The 19,246-nt window shown below is 34.4% G+C and overlaps 1 protein-coding gene and 1 non-coding gene across 15 annotated transcripts in view; one reads left to right on the plus strand and one right to left on the minus strand.

Annotated features, from left to right (window-relative positions):
- Positions 1 to 19,246, plus strand: part of MYO9A (myosin IXA) — a 282,783-nt gene that overhangs the window by 103,326 nt on the left and 160,211 nt on the right. For all 14 annotated transcript variants that reach the window (XM_053888877.1, XM_053888879.1, XM_053888875.1 and 11 more), the window contains 3 exons: positions 3,535 to 3,656; positions 8,568 to 8,709; positions 14,476 to 14,671. In XM_053888877.1, coding sequence (XP_053744852.1) covers positions 3,535 to 3,656; positions 8,568 to 8,709; positions 14,476 to 14,671 — 460 coding nt within the window. The remainder of the gene's footprint in view (positions 1 to 3,534; positions 3,657 to 8,567; positions 8,710 to 14,475; positions 14,672 to 19,246) is intronic.
- LOC128773146 (U6 spliceosomal RNA) lies at positions 2,518 to 2,624 on the minus strand. The gene has a single exon (XR_008417428.1). It is a non-coding gene; the product is annotated as a U6 spliceosomal RNA (small nuclear RNA).

Consider the following 19,246-nt stretch of genomic DNA (forward strand, 5'->3'; position numbering starts at 1 on the left):
GCTCCTCCCCCGCTTGCACTCTGTCTCTCTCAAAAATAAATAAAAACATTAAAAATGTTTAAAAAAAAAACCCTCAGAAATTCATCCAAGGGAGTGACAGAAAAAGAGAGGGATATAAATAATCAGAATTCCAGTTTATAAAGAGGACATCACCATGGATCCTACACACATTAAAAAGATAATAGGGCACACTAAACAACTTTATGTCCGTAAGTAGACTTATCAAATGATATGAAAAAAAAAAATTTCAAAACTGACACAGAAGAAATGCAAAATCTGATTCTTATAACTATGAAAAAATTTCAATATGTAATTGAAAGCCTTTCCATAAAGAACATTGTAAGCCACATTGGCTGCAGTGGTAAATTCTGCCAATACTGAAAAAATTAGTATCAGTTTGACATAAATTCTTCTGTGGAGTAGAAAAAGAGACAATTCACAATCCGTTTGAGGGGCCCAAGATCTGTCCAGATCCTGATCTGTCAACGATATTATTAGAAGTGGAAATTAAAGTGAATTTCACTCATAAACATAGATTCAAAAATTTTAAACAAATATTATGAAATGAAATCCAGCAGGATACACAAAAGGATAATATAGAACCACGTGGAGTTTTTTCCTGGTGTGTGTTACATCTAACCATCAATTGATTTGATTCATCTATAAACAAAACAAGAAAAAAAAACTTATGGTGATCTCACTAAAAGTATAAAAATCAGTTGATAAAATTACATAACCATTCATGTTAAAAAAAAGTCCTTAGCAAATTAATTGTAGAGGGCATTTACAGAAACCTGTAGTTAATATTATACTTAATGGAAATAGGCTGAATGCTTTCCCCTAAGGCATCTCCTAAGGTAGTTTTCCTCAGAGTTTTTTATTATGAATGTAGGCATGTGAGGACATCCAAATGGACTGACTGTAAACATAAGAAAAGATTTTTCACTTATTATCAGGGAATTAAAATTAAAACCACAGTCAGATACCCCTATGCATTCATCAGAATGACTATAATGAAGCAGACTGATAATACAAGTATTAGAGATACTGTGCATGGGGGAAAGTCCCATTTACAGGTGGTGGTTACATAAATTAGTACATCTGCTTTAGCAAGCTGTTTGGCAGTATCTGCTGAGGTTATACATGTGTAGTTTATAAGCCTGTGTTTTCACTCTCAAAATGCATATACACATACCAAAAGTTTTGTGCGTAAATGTTAACAATGGTTAAAAACTAGAAATAACTGTAATGTCTATCAGTAGTGCAGTGGGTGAATAAATTGTATGTAAATACTTTACAGCCAATCAAAAGACAAGGTATCAGAATGGGTAAAAAATCAAGGTTCATCTATATCCTACTTACAAGAGACTCACTTTAGACCTAAAGACACCTACAGATTCAAAGTGAAGGGATGGAGAGCCATATATCATGCTACATGTTAATGGATGTTAAAAGAAAGCTGGAGTAGCCATATTTATATCAAACTAGATTTTAAAACAAAGACCGTAACAGATGGAGAAGGGCATTATATCATAATTATGGGGTGCCTCCATCAGGAAGATCTAACAGTTGTAAATATTTATGTCCCCAACTAGGGATCATCCAGGTATTTACATCAATTAGTAACAAAAAGAAACAAACTTACTGATAATACCATTAAAGTAGGAGACTTTAAAACCCCACTTACAACAATGGACATATCATCTAAGCAAAAATAAACAAGGAAACAATGGCTTTGATGACACACTGGACCAGATGGACTTAACAGATATACTGAGAACATTTCATCCTAAAGCAGCAAAATACAAATTCTTATCAAGTGCACATGGAACATTCTCCAGAAAAGATCACATACTCGGTCACAAATCAGCCCTCCGCAGGTACAAAAAGATCGAGATTATACCATGCATATTTTCAGATCACAACACTATGAAACTTGAAGTCAACCCCAAGAAAAGATTTGGAAAGCCCTCAATATATGGAGGTTAGGTAGCATCCTACTAAAAATGAATGGGTTAACCAGGAAATTAAATAATTTTTTTTAATGTTTATTTTTGAGAGAGTGAGAGAGAGAGCACAAGCAGGGGAGTGGCAGAGACAGAGGGAGACACAGAATCCAAAGTAGGCTCCAGGCTCTGAGCTGTCAGCACAGAGCCTGACGCAGGGCTTAAACCCACAAACCATGAGGTCATGACCTGAGCCGAAGTCGGATGCTTAACTGACTGAGCCATCTAGGCACCCCTGTATGGTTCTATTTATATTTGTAAACATATGAATCTTAAGTGGTATGAAAAGTTAGGAAAATGGTTAAATTTGGCAAGGGCGTCTGAATTGTAATTGGGAAGAGGAGATGGGAAGGATTTTGGACTGCTATTAATGTGTGTAAGAATCCATATGTTCCTGTTAGGTAGCGTGCTTGTTAACCATGCTACAAAAGAGAAGAAACAGAATCATACAACTCCTTGGGGGTGACCTTCATTTAGCAATTACTTCCTTGTGAAATTATTAATTAAAAGGAAATAATAAATTATCTTTTCAGATTTGCATGTCATCCTTGCACATGTGCCATGCTAATCTTCTCTGTATCATTCGAATTTTAGTATATGTGCTGCTGAAGTGAGCATAAGCATATGCCTTTCCCAATTAGCATAACTATCACTTATACACTACCATTCTTCTTTACAGGTTAATTATAATAATAATAATAATAATAATAATAATACCCAAAGAATGATAAAAATCACAAAATCACCAATTTGCAAAACCACCATATTTGCAGAGAAGTGTGTGAATGTTATCAGTGTATTTCCTTGGTGCCTAAATACTGCTGTGTAGAAACTTATTCGGGGGCCTCATTTTGAAAAACAGTTTAAAAGCAAATATTTCCCAGTATAGAGAAAAAGTTAAAAACTTTTAACTTTTTATTAGGGGCTTAATGACATCGTTTTAGTTGCTCAAGGCCTGCGCTTTGACTTTTTTAAGTCTTGAAACTATTTTTTTTAACGTATTGTAGGAGTTCCCTCCCCCCCCACAACTCCACCAAGGGTTTTATTTTACCAAAGTACAGTGTGTATGAATTCCATATGATATCAGTGAATACTGTAGGTGATGGTTTTTTTCTTTTCCCAGACATTGCTTCATTAAATTCATTGTTGATAATCCAACAAATACTCAGTTCTTTTTGATGATTTAGGGTAATGTGGGAGAAATTAGGCTTCTTCATTTTGCATTTTTCCTTAGTGCAGTCCACAGATAAGGTGGCTAAAACAAATTCAGCCCTAAATTTTCACCTGAGTGGTATTACAAATAGCATTCTAACAAAAAAATTTGGTTACATGTATGTTTTAATGAAAACAGACATAGACTGTATGAAGGTTTTATACCACCGAAATTAAACATTCTTCTATTGTGTAGATTAGCAATTTAAAAAAGAGAAGTTTAGAAAGTTCTTTTAAGCCTGGCAAAAGCTTTCCAGTCTTTATTATATACCAATTATTTTCTGCGAGATGAATAAATTATGAATTTATTTCCTAGGAGGAGTATAGAACTGAAGGTATCAGCTGGCACAATATAGATTATATTGATAATACCTGTTGCATCAATCTTATTAGCAAGAAACCAACAGGACTGCTCCATCTTTTGGATGAAGAAAGCAAGTGAGTATGATTCTTTCAATTTTGCTGTTGGCCATTTGGGATTTTCATGTCTTTTTATTAACTGTGAAGTTTTCTTCTTACATAATGAAATAATGAGCCAAAGTTTCCCTTGTATGCATTTTATTATGTGTGTGTTTCTAGGAAAATTGGATGCACTTCAGCATTGAATGCATTCTTTCCTTGAGTTTTTCCAGATTTCTTCTACTGAGTTTCTTTGACGTTAAATTTGTTAGCATATTTTTTGTTGTTTTCCATGTTCTTCTCTTCCTGAATTGGGTTTTATATAAGATATGTTTGTAGTTTTCATGTTTATCAGCAAAGAATATCATGATAGATTAGTGATGTCTGTCACAGCTGTGCAACTGTAAATAGCAATATAGGCCAAGTATTTGACATCCTTTTTACCACTGTGTAGTATACCAAACTTATATATAAGCTTCAGAAATAAAACTTCATATAGCATCCTCCACAGTGTTTTCAGTGCTCTATAAGATATTATCTAAAGTAAAATTTTCTTATGAGATGGCGAATCTAGAACTGGAGAAACTGAAGTGATGGGGAGTATTTAAGTTTTCTGTCACTTTTCAGTAAAATGTTTAGTAATTAGGTCACCTGATGTCTAGCTTAACATTACACCCATTGAACTAAGATATAAAATATTGGGCATTCACTATCATAGGCGGGATGACTATACATCATCAGGCTTGAATAGGACAATCTGAAGTTTATGCCTGTTGTCCAGTTTAGTTATTAAAGGTGCCTACTTTTACTTACAGATATCCTGGTTTGTATGGTAGGTTGTAGGTCACGCTACTAATATGCCATAAACATTCAGAATTGCTCTCTACCAATCTCATGGTCTTTAGATTGAGCCTGTGTCAGCCTCCAGGCTGAGCGTGTAACTTGTTAGGGATTCTCTATCCTCCTCTCTCTGCCTCTCTCCGCCTCTCTCCTGCAACTACGTGCTCTCTCTCTCAAGATAAACATTAAAAAAAACAAAAAAAGAATTGATACCCAAAAATATAAAGTAATACAGCAGATTGCAAAATAAATTGAAAAGGAGAATGTTACCAGTTACACCTTCCTACTTTATCACTAGTCTGTTTCTATTAATTTAAATGAATTAAAATACAATTAACACAAAAATATTTTATATCCAAAGTTGTGTAAAAGTTTTTTGTATTGCTCTATATGTCCTGAAACATATACTATCTTTTATAAAATTGTAAGGTCAGTGGTTCTTAGTTGTGCTCACATACCTTACCTCTGGTGTATTTTATTTTGGAAAGCTTCATAGGTGATTTTGATATTCGGTGTTGAGAACTACTGTGGTTGATGTTAAAATGCAGTTCTTTTTTTGAGGTATTTTATGATAACAAAAAGAACAAAGTGTAAGCAATTCTAGAAAAAGATTATACAGGTATCAAATGATGGATTTGAGATTCAGATACTCCAGGTATTTCTAACTAATTAGCTTGTGCTTTTAAGTATTGTCCTATAAAGCTTCTTCATAATGCTCAGGCTGTAGAGTCAGAATTTCGAGGTTGCATTCCATCTCTATTAACTGCCTTTGGCAAATCTCTGAATGTTCTTGGTCCTTGTTTTTTTTCATGTAAAAAGCAGATGATGATGAGAAATGATAATGCTATGTGCTATATATCTTAAGGTGGTTGTAAGTAGCAGTTGAGATAGTGTATAATTAAAACATGAATGGAGAAAAGGGTTGTTGTCTGGCCTATCATTCTTTACTCAAAATATTTTGAGTTCATATCTTTACAAAGACTGTATTTTCCTGGTCAGTTGCTACCTCCCATAGATATAAATATTACCCAATAAGAGACTGTCAACTCTTTGCCATTACTCAAAAGTTCCTGGGTGTAAGCCATGTGGCCAGAAATTACAGAGAGACAGATTTTGGCTCAATGTAAGGAAGAACTTACTAGTCAGTAGAGCTGATTAGCAGCTGCTTTATAAAGTAATAAAATTTCCCAAAATCATAATTATTTTGCATCATCTGTAGTTGGGAGACTGGACTGAATAACCTCTTAATTGTCCCTTCAGCTATACTTCTATATTCAGTCCTCCACAAAATTTTTTTATAAACCCTAGTATAATTTTCTTCATTTCTCTATCAGTCCTGTTGTTCTTACCTCCTTTTGTAAATGGACCACTTTGTCTCTATGTGTTAACATCCCAGAAGATGCAAAGGCATGAAATGTTTTCTCTCTGCCAAAATGGGTTGAAAACAGTCACATTTAAGAAGAGCTATTTGGGGACCACTTTATAAAGTAGTTTTCTTCTAAGAACTGTTTTGTTCTATAGGGAGTGTATAACTTGAAATCTATCCTTAGTGGTGTTTCTCCTTCATTCAGTGTTATTTTACTGCTTTAGGTGAATGGGTTTGAAGTCAGAAGTCTTGTTTAATTTTGTCTTGCTATCTCTGGGCTGTTTGACCTGGGCGAGTTATTTAAGCTTGATTGTAAAGGATGCAGTGCGAAGTTTAGAAAGAAGGAGTAGAATAAGCAAAGTTAGGTATGAGCAGGATGTTAGGAGTGTTACCAGTCTTTCCTACAGTATTCAAAGTGTGATCTGTTGATGGCAGGACTCGCAGCACCTTGAAGCTTGTTAGAAATGCAGAATCTGAGACTTCGACCCCAGACTCTTTTAACAAAATGAAGTTAAGATCAGAGCATTCATTTAGGACAGCATTTCATGAGTCTTGCCTGCTCATAAGAATTACCTGGAGAACTTGGAAGTAGTACTGATCATCACCACCCTAGCGTCAGTTCAGTAGAATCACAGGAATGGGGTCTAGGCCTTGGTATTTTTGCAAGCTAAAGACACAGAGAGGCACTAAGGCTATCCTGGCAGATAGCCTTTGGGGAACACTAGATGGAAGAGCTTTGACATGCACAATAATGTATGATATTTGTCTCTGTTCCAAGCTCTTTTGCTTGATATTGTAGTGTGTATCTATAGGTGTGTATTGAATGCAGAAAATATGGAGAGCTTCCCTTTCTATCTTTCCTTGTTTGGAATAAAAACTGTTTTCATGTATGTTTTCCTTTGAAATTTTTTTTTCTCCATTTAAAAGTAGGAAAAAAATCATAAGCTTTTTGATTACCCAGGGGATTATCCAGAGACCATGAGGTGTGAGTATCCTTTCTGAAGAAAAGCATCCTGTGCTGTGGATAGTGAAGCATTAAGTTTGCAGAGTTTGAGTTTGTCTAGGGTTAGGAGCTTGGATTCTGTCTCTTTGCCTTGGTGATCCATAAATTTTCCTGAGTAGGGGAGGCACATGATTAAAGCAGTATTCTAGGAAAATTTGTTATTTTGGTTTGGTGACTTGAAACAAAGTTTAAAGTCACTGACACTTGTAGAGGCTGTTGGTGTACTCTCTGTTTGAAATTGTAAAAGTTATAGTCCATTCTAGAATGGCTTTAGAGTTCTAGAATGGACAGGAAGAGGTGGACGGTGGAGATGTTTTGAGGAAGGGTTGGTATTGAATGCAAAAGCAGGCCTAGGTGGATAGAAAAATGGCAGTGTTGGCAACTTAAGAAATGAGGTGACATTTGTGTCCTTCCTATAGGATGCCAGCTAGTGTTGGATGTTTTTACTAGTTTTATTTGATTCTGCTAACACTGTGATACCTCATTGTACTCATTTGTGGAAGCTAGCTGGTTCTTGAAGCTTACTGAATTCAGGTCACTGACAGAACTGGTAATCTAAACAATGACTAACACCAAAGGCCATTCTCCTTCTTCATTTTAATACATTTACATAATTATTTTCCTTATAATTTTGGAATCCTTTTTACACATTAGATTTTGTATTCATCATCTTTACAACCTCATGTCACATTATTTCTCATTACTTCAGCTACTATTAAATGAAACTATTCTCTGAAAGATACTTGCTTTTTCTGTTTTGTCAGTGATATTTCCTTTATTAATAAACTCCACCTTTAACATTTAGCTCATAATTGCCTCGTGTATCTTCGTTAAACCTTTCCATTATTTCCAACCACTAGTGATTTTTTCCTCTTCTGAGCTTTTATATTCTTGTATTTGCTATCATGTATTTATTTCCTTTTCTTTTTCTTTTTTTTAATTTAATGTTTATTTATTTTTGAAAGAAGAGAGAGAGAGTACGAGTGAGGGAGAGGCAGAGAGAGAGGGAGACACAGAATTTGAAACAGGCTCCAGGCTCTGAACTGTCAGCACAGAGCCTGACGCAGGGCTTGAACTCACGAACCGCAAGATCATGACCTGAGCTGAAGTCAGACGCTTAACTGACTGAGCCACCCAGGTGCCCCTATCATGTAATTATTTTTAATAGGTATCATTTGAATGATCCCTAGATATGAAATGCTCATCAGTGAGTATAAACCCATTGATGTATATTTGAAATAATAATAGATATAGTATAAAATTATATAGTAACTGATATAGGTATGAAAATTGCTACTTAATTTATATATCAAGAAATAGGAAAACAGAAAATGACTTATGGATTTAAAGGATCTATCAAAACTGGGAGATCATTTTGTTTTTGGAAGTTCTTGGCCCCAAACAGTGGATCATTTGAGTTTTATTTGGTGAGTTTAATGGTAGTGTCACACAATGCAACCTAAGCTAAAAGTTTAAAGACTTGAGTTTATTTCTCAGTTCTGCTACTTGCCAAGTGTGAGTTTGGGCAAATCATAAATTTTGATCCCTCATCTATAAAACATCAATCCTTGTTACATTCACTTTTTAGCTTGTTATAAGAATCAGATTAGAGAATATAATTTGCTCTTTGTAATTCGCTAAATGTGTTAGATGGCAATGTAATTATAAGGGTTTTTTTTTTTTTTAAGATTATTAACTGTTGCATCTTTCTTTAGTATTTTTGCTTTTGTTTTTAATTCAGCTTTCCACAGGCTACAAATCAAACATTGCTAGATAAATTTAAGCATCAACATGAAGAGAATTCTTACATTGAATTTCCAGCTGTGATGGAGCCTGCTTTCATTATAAAGCATTATGCCGGGAAAGTAAAATATGGGGTAAAGGTCAGTAAATTTCTCATTAAAATGCCTTCAGGGTAAAAGTGTGTTTACTGTATTATCATTCCTGTCACACTGCTTTCTTTGTAGTTTATGGAAGCTCTTGATCAGTAACAATTAGAGACATTTTGTAAGAATACTACTAACCCTCGTATCCTACCTTGCAATATATTACTGTCTTATGTGATATTTTTCTTGGCTTCTTCCTATAGATAAACTTGATATCAGTCCCTTCAAATAGTTTTCTGAATATAAAAGAATAGGTAGCATAAATATCTCTTAAACCCACTATTTCATTAAGTGGTTTGATGAATTTTTCTCTTCCCTACATCCATGAAGCTTGACAGAAGATTTTGTCTTCATGCACCATTAGGTATTTGTGAGTTTGCATTCCTAATGCATATATTGAAACTCTTAACTCCTGCAGAGGGGAACCTTCATAATTGTGTCCATTTCCTGTTTGTAATTAGTGAGCCCATTACCCTTCAACCACTTGATGTTTAAGCCTACCATTTAAGATAATTTCCCAGGCAAGGCAATGATGTTTTGGAGAAAAGTGGAGCAATAAGCTTTCTCTTGGGTCTTGAGATTAGAGTCACAACTGAGATCACTCATTGATTCATCAATGATTCACTTATTTAGGAAGTGTCTGTTAAATACAGGCTATGTGTCAGACACTGTCCCTGGTGTTTGGAATGGCTTAGTGATAAACTAGACAGACCTGTTCTTGGCTCATGCATGTGTGTGTGTGTGTGTGTGTGTGTGTGTGTGTGTGTGTGTGTGTGTGTGTTGTGTGTGTAATATAGATAAATGGGTATTGCTATAAATAAATGAATGAGTTCTATGAGAACTAGTAGTCAAATAGTGGATTTTGAATTTGGAGATCCATGAATACCTCTCTGAAAACTTAAATATTGAGAGTTAACCTGAAACAAGCATTACCTTGGTGAGGAGTTGAGATGATGAATATTCTAGGACATGAGGTGGGAAAGAATTAGTATGTTAAAATAATTGAAAACAGGCTAGTGTTACTAGATTATGGTAAGCAAGGGAGATAGTGGCATGAAATGAATTTAGAGAATGGACAGCAAGTTAATTCATAGCTTTTAGGACAAGTGAAAGGTGTTTGTTTTTTGTTGAACTTATTATGGGGAGCAATGAAAAGATTTTAAACAGGATGTGATTCGTGTTTTTTAAAGATTGCTTTGATTCCTTTGAGGAGAAGGAATAGCAGAGGATGAGAGAGGAAGCTGGGAGATCAGTTAGGAGCTTTTTTAAATAGTTGAGGTGAAATGTTAAGGTAAACTGAACCACCAGGGTGACAGTAGAGATGTAGGAGATCTAGATGATTAAGAAAAAATTTTGGAGGTGTAATCAGTAAAACCTGATTGATTTATTCTAACCTATCAGATAGGTTGAAAGTAAGTGACTTCTGACTGTAACTGATGGGTGAATTTGAGGTGCTGTTTCCTGAGATGGAAAAGACAGGAAGGAACAGATTTTAGAACAAACATAAAGAATAACAGAATAGGGGTGCCTGGGTGGCTCAGTTGGTTAAGCACCTGACTTCGGCTTAGGTTATGATCTCACAGTTCGTGAGTTCAAGCGCTGCGTGGGGCTCTGTGCTGACAGCTCAGAGCCTGGAACCTACTTGGGATTCTGTGTCTCCCTCTCTCTCTGTCCCTCCCCTGCTCACACTGTGTCTCTAAAAATAAATAAATATTGAAAAAAAAAAAAAAAAAAAAAAGAGTAACAGAATTGAGTGGTGGCTACCAGGGCTGGGGGATGGAGGAATTGAGATGTTGGACAAAGGATACAGACTTGTAGTTAGAAGATGAATAAGTTCTGGAGCCCTGATGCACAGCATTGCAATTATAATTAACATTGTAATAATAGCATTGTCTTCAAAGTTGTTAAGAGACCAGATTTTAGATGGTCTCACCATAGAAAAGAAATGATAAATTACATGACCTGATGGAAGTGTTAAGTAATGCTATAGTGGTAATCAAACTGCAGTGTATAAATGTATCAAATTAACATATTATATACCTTAAACATTACATGTCAGTTTTATCTTATGTAAAAAAAAGATTTTAAAAATACAGTTTAAAACAAAAACCAGAAATCTTGAGCTATATATAGTGAGGTGCATAAAATACATAAATCTAAAGTATACAGATTTCTATCAGGCCCCTCCCCAGCTCATTCTCCCCCACTTAGAGGTAACCACTATCCTCATTTTTTATCCTTTGTTTTACTTGTTATTAAATTTCATATAAATGGAATTATATATACACTTGTATGGATTGTTCATCCATATTATCAGATAGGTTGAAATTAAAAGTATGGAAAAATATATACCACACAAACCCTAACTAAAAGAAAGCTGATGTATAATTATGTTATTATCAAAGTAGACTTTAAAGCAAGAAGTATTACTAAAGATAAAGAGGCACATTTCATAACAATAAAAGGGGCCAGTTTGACAGGAAGACACAATCATCAAAAGCTGCATGTACCTAATGATTTGATTCGATACATAAAAACCAAAGTGAGAAAAAAAGTAGAACTAGAAAAATCCATCTGGTTGTAGATTTTTATACATATCTCTTAGTAACAGAATAAGCAGACACAAAATCAGTAAAAACAGAAAAATTGAAAAACATTGTTAAAAACTGACCTGCTTGGTATATTATAAGGATAAGTAGGCAGTCTTTGGGTGTTCAGAAATTAAGCACAGTCCTTCTATGTAACCCATGAGTCAAAAAAGAAATTACAATATAATACTAAGTTCAAACTGAGCATGAATGAAAATACAACATATCAAAATTTGCAGATTTGATAGTAATTGGTAGGATGCATTTAAAGCAGTGATTTATAACTTTAAATGCATATATTAGGAAGAATGATTGAAAGTAATTAACGTTCCGTTTCAAGAAACTAAAAAAAGAACAGGAAATTAACCCTACTGCTCCAAATTAGAAGGAAATAATAAAGGGAAGATCAGAAATCAATGCAGTAGAGAACAAACATACAAGAGAGAAATTACCAAAGCCAAAAATTAGTTTCTTAAAAAGATAACAGAAAATAATCTAAGTAGAAGGTAATAGAAAATAACTGATAACAGAAAAATATTTAAAAATTACAAATATCAGAAAAGAAAAAGAGGACTTAACTACATACTCAACAGATATTAAAAAGATCTGAACATATTTTGCCAATAAACTTGTTAACATGAAAATGGAAAATTCCGTGGGAAACACACATCATCAAAACTGACACTAAAAATACAGGCAAACCCGGGATTCCCACTTCTGTTAAACAATTTAAATCAGTAGTGTAAATCTTTCCCACAAAGGAAATTCCAGGCCCACATGATTTTACTGGTGAATGCTTACAAACATTTAAGTAATACTAGTCTTGCTCATTCTCTTTCAAGTTTGAGATCCCTTTAAGATGTATAAGTGGATCTCAAACAAGAAAGATCTGAGGTAGAAATACAGATTTGGGCCTCATCATATAGATAATGTTTAAGGTCATTATTATGGTTGAGATCAATCACCTTACATCAGATAAGAATTTCAAAAATGGAACCAGCAGTAGGGACTGAGAATGCACAGCACAAAAGGTAAGTAGTAAATCACAAGATGTGTTGTTATAGAAACCAAGAAGAAAATGTCAAGAATGATATGATCAGTTTATGAAATGTACTTAGAAATCTGGAACTCTGAAGACATAGGAGACCATTGCATTTGGAAAATGACGGTCTCCCATCAATATTTAACAGTCATTGTGGAAAAGATTTCTAGAATTTATGTTGTACCATATAGTTGTTAATAGGATGGGATGGTCTTTGGTATAGAACAGACTAGTGTTTCAGTTCCTGTAGTTTGACCTTCTTTATCTTTCTATTTACTTATCAGTAAAGTATGGTTTATAATTATTCTGTGTTATTAAGTACTTGTTAGAATTGAATAAGTTATGTATAGTCCTTAACTTAGTGCCTGGCATCTTGTCTCCCATTGTAGGTATTAGCTGCTGCTGGTGGTGGTAGTGATTTGAATTTGTAAATTCTAACTCAGTTTTACTAACTTTTATAATATATACTTCTGCTCAAAAGATGGTTAGGGGAAAGCCAAGGACCAAGATTTCTGGCTTGTTTTCCCTGTTCTATTCTCAAGAGAACAAAGAACAGGAAAAGAAACCCCTAAAAGTTAATAGGATGAGTCCACACTGCCTTCTAGAAAACATCATACTAGGCGTGCTCCTCGTAGAAGTCTGAGTTAGAGCTGTTCTGTGAAGTTGCACCAACTCCAGGTGATTTACTCACCAAGCTTTAATCCTTTAATCTGGGTGTGTTGGACTATACATATCAGTCTAGAACCTTCTTCCATGAGTATAAGCTTTTTGTCCTCTTTATCTTTGTGTGGAGTATTTTAACCCATTTTCTTCTGATATTCCCTCCGACCTCCATTGGCAGGTGGTTTTTACTGCCTGTTTATGCTCTTTAGGTAAAAACTCTGTGGATAATGATATCCATATGTATTTTCTGAAGTCTGTATAGGATTCGTAGATGCATATATTCATCTGCCTACTTGATGTCTGTATGCAGACATAGTACAGTGGTTATGAGTGGTTGTCTTTGAATCCCTGTTCTACTTACTGTGTGATAGGGACCAAGATAGTTAACCTCTTTGTGACTAAGATTCTTCATCTATAAAATAGGAATAATAGTAATATTCTCTATCTTAAGGAGTTGTTAGGTGGATGAAATGAGCTTAAATGAGATAGCACATGTAAAATGCTCAGAGGAGTGCCATGTACATAATAACCATTCAATAAATGTTACTTACTGCTATCTTTATCCTCACCATCTCAGACTTCACTTGTACAAAACTAATCTCTTGGTCTCATTTCCTTTCCCTAAACCTTCTCTTTTCTCTGTGCTTATCCATATCAATATGGCACCTCTATCCACCTAGTTACTTAAACCCAAAATATAGGTGTTACGCTTATTCCCTCATTTTCTCACTGGGGCCTAATCCACCAGCAAATTACCAGCCTTACTTCCAAAACATATCCCAAATGCAATAACTATTTTCTCTTTACAGTATTACCACCAATGTAGTCTAAAGTCACAATTAGCTCTTACCTGGAATATTGTAGTAGCTGTTCTCCTTTTTTTAATTCTTTGCACAAATTCATTCCCTCTGCAACATCCAGTGTTGTTTATAAAACAACATTTAGCTTATGTTATTAGCCTTCCATTGGCTTTCCTTTACACTTGAATAAAACCCAAACTCCCAACTCAGGCTTACGTAACCTATTTATTTGCCAAATCTTCCACCACTCTCACCCTTGCCCAGAATGCTCCAGCCCCTGGTTTTACTGGTTATCTCCTAACTGGTCCAGTTCATCACCACCTATGGGTAGTAGGTGTTTCCTTTGCTTAGAACACTGTTCCTTGTCTTATGTCTGCCTCCTTTTTATTGTTCAACTCTCTGGTCATTTTATATAATACCCCTTCAGAGAGGCTCAATGTTTAACAAGCTGCAATAAAATAATTGAATATTCACTCTAAATGAAATGTATTATAGAATTCAGTAGTTTTAGGGTTGGATGGGACTTTATAGAAGGTATCTGATCCAGTTAGTTACCTAGAACAGAAATCACTTCTATAGTCCTTATTTAGCCACTTTTCAGACATGTCACCCATTGTCTTCTTGGTTTCATATTTTTTTCAGAAATAACATTGGTACTTTTTTCATGTAGGATTTCCGGGAAAAAAATACAGATCATATGCGCCCTGACATTGTAGCTCTTCTGAGAAGTAGCAAGAATGCATTTATCTCTGGGATGATTGGAATTGATCCTGTAGCGGTTTTCCGATGGGCAGTTCTCAGAGCTTTTTTCAGAGCCATGGTTGCTTTCAGGGAAGCTGGGAAAAGACACGTTCAGAGAAAAACTGGTAAGCAGTAGATATTAGTATTCTACCATATTTCATCTTTTAATTTTTTACCTTTTTAAAATAGAGATATCATAATTTTGTTCTCTTCTGTTTTCTTACCATATCCTAACATCATTTTCAGATCTTATTAGTTCTAGTGAACTTTATATGATTAAGTGGATATATGGTGTTTGTGTGTATATATGTGTTGGTACATTTTTATTAATAAATCCTGAGAGGAGTAATGTATGTAAGACACCTGGTATTTAATAGGCATTTAGTAAAACATTGGTAAAATTTTTCAACAAAAAAACAAAATGATACTTACCATTATTTATATAGAATTAAATATTGATACCTTTTTCTATTTTCTTCTTAGGCCATAGTTTTTACTCCAAATGAAACATAATTTAATGTGGAAGAATAAATCAGGAGATAGAAAAATTGGGATAGAGGTAGGGTAGTCTAGTTAGAGATAACCTGGCTTCAGTAATCAGTCAAGTGTCATTTCTTCTCTTGAAGAAGGTTTTGTGACTATTTGAAGAAGTTTTTCTTCAAAATATTGCCTTCAAAATTGCGGGGTAAAGTCAGATAATAATGATACATATAAAATATCTGTTTACAAATGTTACATTTCTTTTCTTCCCACCCTTTAGTTCATTGAATTTTACTTTGAAATTTAGAAATGAATGAAGCAGGATACTTTTTCTGTGTCTTTTCCCCTTAAATCATAAATGCCATATTTCACATTCTTCGGGAGGACATCTTCATAAGCACTTGCCACTTAATGGAAACCACACTGTTGTTTGCTGTAGCTCTAGCCTTAGATAGACCATTGCTGCATAGTGAGGATTTTCTAATATATATGTAGTGATTTAAAATAAGTTTTTCTGCCCAGAGAAGCTTCAGTAGAAGTTCTCTAGGACACATCTGTGCTTTCAGGACCCCCAGACTTACATATATGGCTTTTTGGTATGTGTACTAGCAGTAAAACTTTTAGGTTCAGCTTTTATATATTTCAGGTGAATACATATATTTGGGAGATTGTATTTCTAAAATGAGAGAAAAATGCTAATTGAGCTTAGCTTCTGTTTTTCAAATTATAATATGTGCAAACTGGCCTTTGTAGGTAGAGAGAAATACAGTTTTTTGGAAAATAAAAGGAATATCTTAAACCTGCTTTGTCTTTTACAAAATTATTTTTAAGAGGCTCTCTTTGAAAAAAGCTTTAAGGAAAGATTTTTTTTCCTTTAAGATATGTTCTTATTTATTACAATTGATTTATTAATTTTGAAAATTTTAAAAATTGGTAAGTATCCTGCTAAGGTATAACTAAGCGAAGAGACTTTTCTTGTATTTACTATTGAAAATATTGCTTTCTGTAAACATTATTCACATTGTTTGTATGTTCCTTTGGCATTTAAAATATTATTTGTGAAAGCTGATTGTAGGTTTATTATTATCAATTTGTACAAAGATATGTAATGTTATTAATGATCAGCAAAATGATACTGTGTTATTTCTACTTTGATCATTTCTAAATTCTTCTTATTTTTTAATCTATTTTTCCTTTCTGGCCAGCACAGAGCTTCCATATAATAAACTTTTTGAAAGCTCTTTTATTTTGGGATATAACATGCATGCATACCGAAAAGTGTGCCCCCCAAAATGTATAGCTCAATGAATTATCACAAAGTGAAAACACCCCTGGAACTACCACCTAGATTAAGAAGTAGAATATTACCAACAACCCAGAAATCGCATTCGATTAACTTCTTAAATTTCATTTTTTCTCAAGAAAAAGAAATTCCATAGTTCATTTGTATTTTGAGGCAATGATGGAACAGACTTGTTACAGGAAATAATTGTATTACAGTATATTAGTGTCAGTGCAAGTATTTAGCTTTTTTGCTCCTTCCACATCTCTCACCACTTACTGTTCTCTGATGGGTTTAGGATAAAAGGATGCCATTAAATTAGAACATTGTAGCATTGCAAAATGAAAACTATTGGAATAACTGAAAATGGATTAGTAGTAGATTCAGAACTTTTATAATGACCATAAATAGTGTGCAGACATGTGAAAATGAAATAGGAATTAGAGATTATTTAAGTAGAAGTGGAATATATGGATGGCAGAAGGTAATCAAGTTCAGATTTTGAATAAGAGGTCAAAGGTAATAATACTTTAATGAAGAAAGAAGATGTAGACTGCAGAAGTACAATATATTTTTCACTTCCTTTGAGAGTATCTGTATAAAAAAATTTTAGTGACTCTTAGCTAAACTGGCAACAGTTTAACTTGATTGCCAACAATAGTTGATGGTAAACTAAAAAATTTTGGATTTTCTTATGGAAATCCCTGACATCCTTTTTCATCATCAAGCAAACCAAACACAAATGAGAATATCAAATTAAAATCTACTTTTTGACTATTGTATACAGACTTCCAAATGAAAGGACACAGTGCTATTTGTTTAATACTTTTAAATAATAACTAATTCAATTTAACTATTCTTTTCAAGGATAAATTTGTTAAAATTGTGTAATGTATATTATGCTAATCAGGAAACCATAAAATGTCCTTAATGGAGTCTATAAGTAGGCCATCTGAGTAAAGGTACATGTTGGCCCTGAGAAATAGTAATGATTTGTCTGGTCAGCAGTGAGGTATGAGAGAACAGACATTCCAGTAGTGTCATTCACCTTGCCTCTTCCTGAATAAGAAAGATTCTGGAAGAGAATAGGAGAGATCATAACTTGACCATGAATTATGCAGTATGTAGAAGCGAGTGCAGTGATGTTTTATGTAGCTCTTTTGGAGAATTTTAATCAATCTAAAACAGCTAGACAGAAATGGGGAGTTCAGTTGTGGTATAGGGAAAAGAGGCAAGAACAAGAGAGTTCAAAGTGTAAGTTTTTTCTTCATCTACAGGAGAGAAGCTGAAGTCATTCATATAGTTTTCACAGAGAGCTATAATGGTTTCCACATAACCTGCCCCACATAACCTCTTCCTTTTCCCCACCCACTCAGTGGATTGCATGACTCTAATGTGCTATCATTTCTTTCTAAGTGGGAGAAGGGTAAGGGTTCCATGGACCATCTATTTCCAGAAATGACCAGGTACTAAAACTGATTTTGATATCACCAAGGGTCTAGGATCTCTATGCAGTACTCTGTCCACAGTTCTTTCCCAAATTTAAATGTACCCTTAATTTAAGACAATTAAATGGATTTTTATGAACAAAATAAACTCTGAATATTTTTTATAAATCACTTCTGTATCAGGCACTGTAGTATGGTGGTTTAAGAGTAGTGTCTTAGATGGAATGTCAGTGAAATGGTAGAATAGGAACCTCTTCCATAAAAGCAACAAAAATACTTGCAGAAAATGTCAGAATAACTTTGTCAGAACTCAGGAAATTTATCAAAGGCCTGTAGTAATCTAGAAAGTGTTTATGCAAGAAAAAAGGCTGAATATTGGTAAAGACAATGCACTTTGTAGCCTTTTAATTTACACTGTTTGCATTCTTCCCTCCCCAGCTCCCCATGATAGCCTTGAAAACCAATAGGTCAGAAACACATTGAATATCATCAGTTTGACAGCCATTACAGGTAGTAGATGGAGGCTGGAGGTCCTTCAAAAGCCCCATTTCCAGAGAATTATATTCAGCATATTAGGTGGTTCCCTGGAAAACCTGACACCCACTTGCTTCTTTAACCTGACTCAGAGCTTGCCCAGTGTGAATAGCCTTTTATGTAGGGGTGATGTCCAAAAATAATCAGAAGTACTTGTTGAACAGTGCAACTCCCTGCTAGTAGTAGATAGCAGTTGGGGCAAAAACTAAAAAACTTAAAAGGAAAAGCTGGGAAATGAGGTCTCCATAGTAATGGCTTTGAAAATTTCCTGTATCTTCATGGAAATCTAGATAGTCGTGTACATACATAGGGCTGTGTACATGCCCAGTCCTATGCATATGCTCAGGAAAGACCCAAGAAGATCCTTCTCTCTCACTTCTATGACCTTCAGGCTCTGTGCAAGCAGGAAGTAAAGGTGAGATCATATAAGACAGTTGTAAACTGCCTAGCAGATTAGCAGGGTGTTGAAGGTGTGCCCCAAAACACATGCACAGTGAACTTTGACAAAGACAGGGAGGTTTATTGCTTCCAGGCATGTAGAAATATCTGCCTTCAGTAATTAGCTGAGCACCAAGCAGACTGATGAGAGATTTCTCTGTGGTCATATATGACAAAGAATACAAACTTTACAGAATTGGTTCAGGAAAGTCCCAGACGATAGCAACAGTTACATGAAACATTAAATCCTGGGAAGAAGGGAGAATCTGATTTCCAGAATTGCCGTGTTGTATTTTTAAAAATATTTGTGTTCCTACTCTTAAAAGTGTGAAGATATAAAAATATGAAATTTGTTATAAATTTGTTGCAAATTAAATGTTTTAATAAAACTCACAAAAATAATTCCTGTTCCTTGAGTGACATGTAAATGTGAAAAGAAGACCTTGAATTATTAAGTAAATAATTAAAAATATTGTTTAAAAAAATAAAGATGTTGTTCCACTCTCAAAAAAAATATC

This window comes from Panthera pardus, unplaced genomic scaffold (assembly GCF_024362965.1).
Source record: "Panthera pardus isolate Hobbes unplaced genomic scaffold, ASM2436296v1 HiC_scaffold_24, whole genome shotgun sequence".
Taxonomy (NCBI): Eukaryota; Metazoa; Chordata; class Mammalia; order Carnivora; family Felidae; genus Panthera; species Panthera pardus.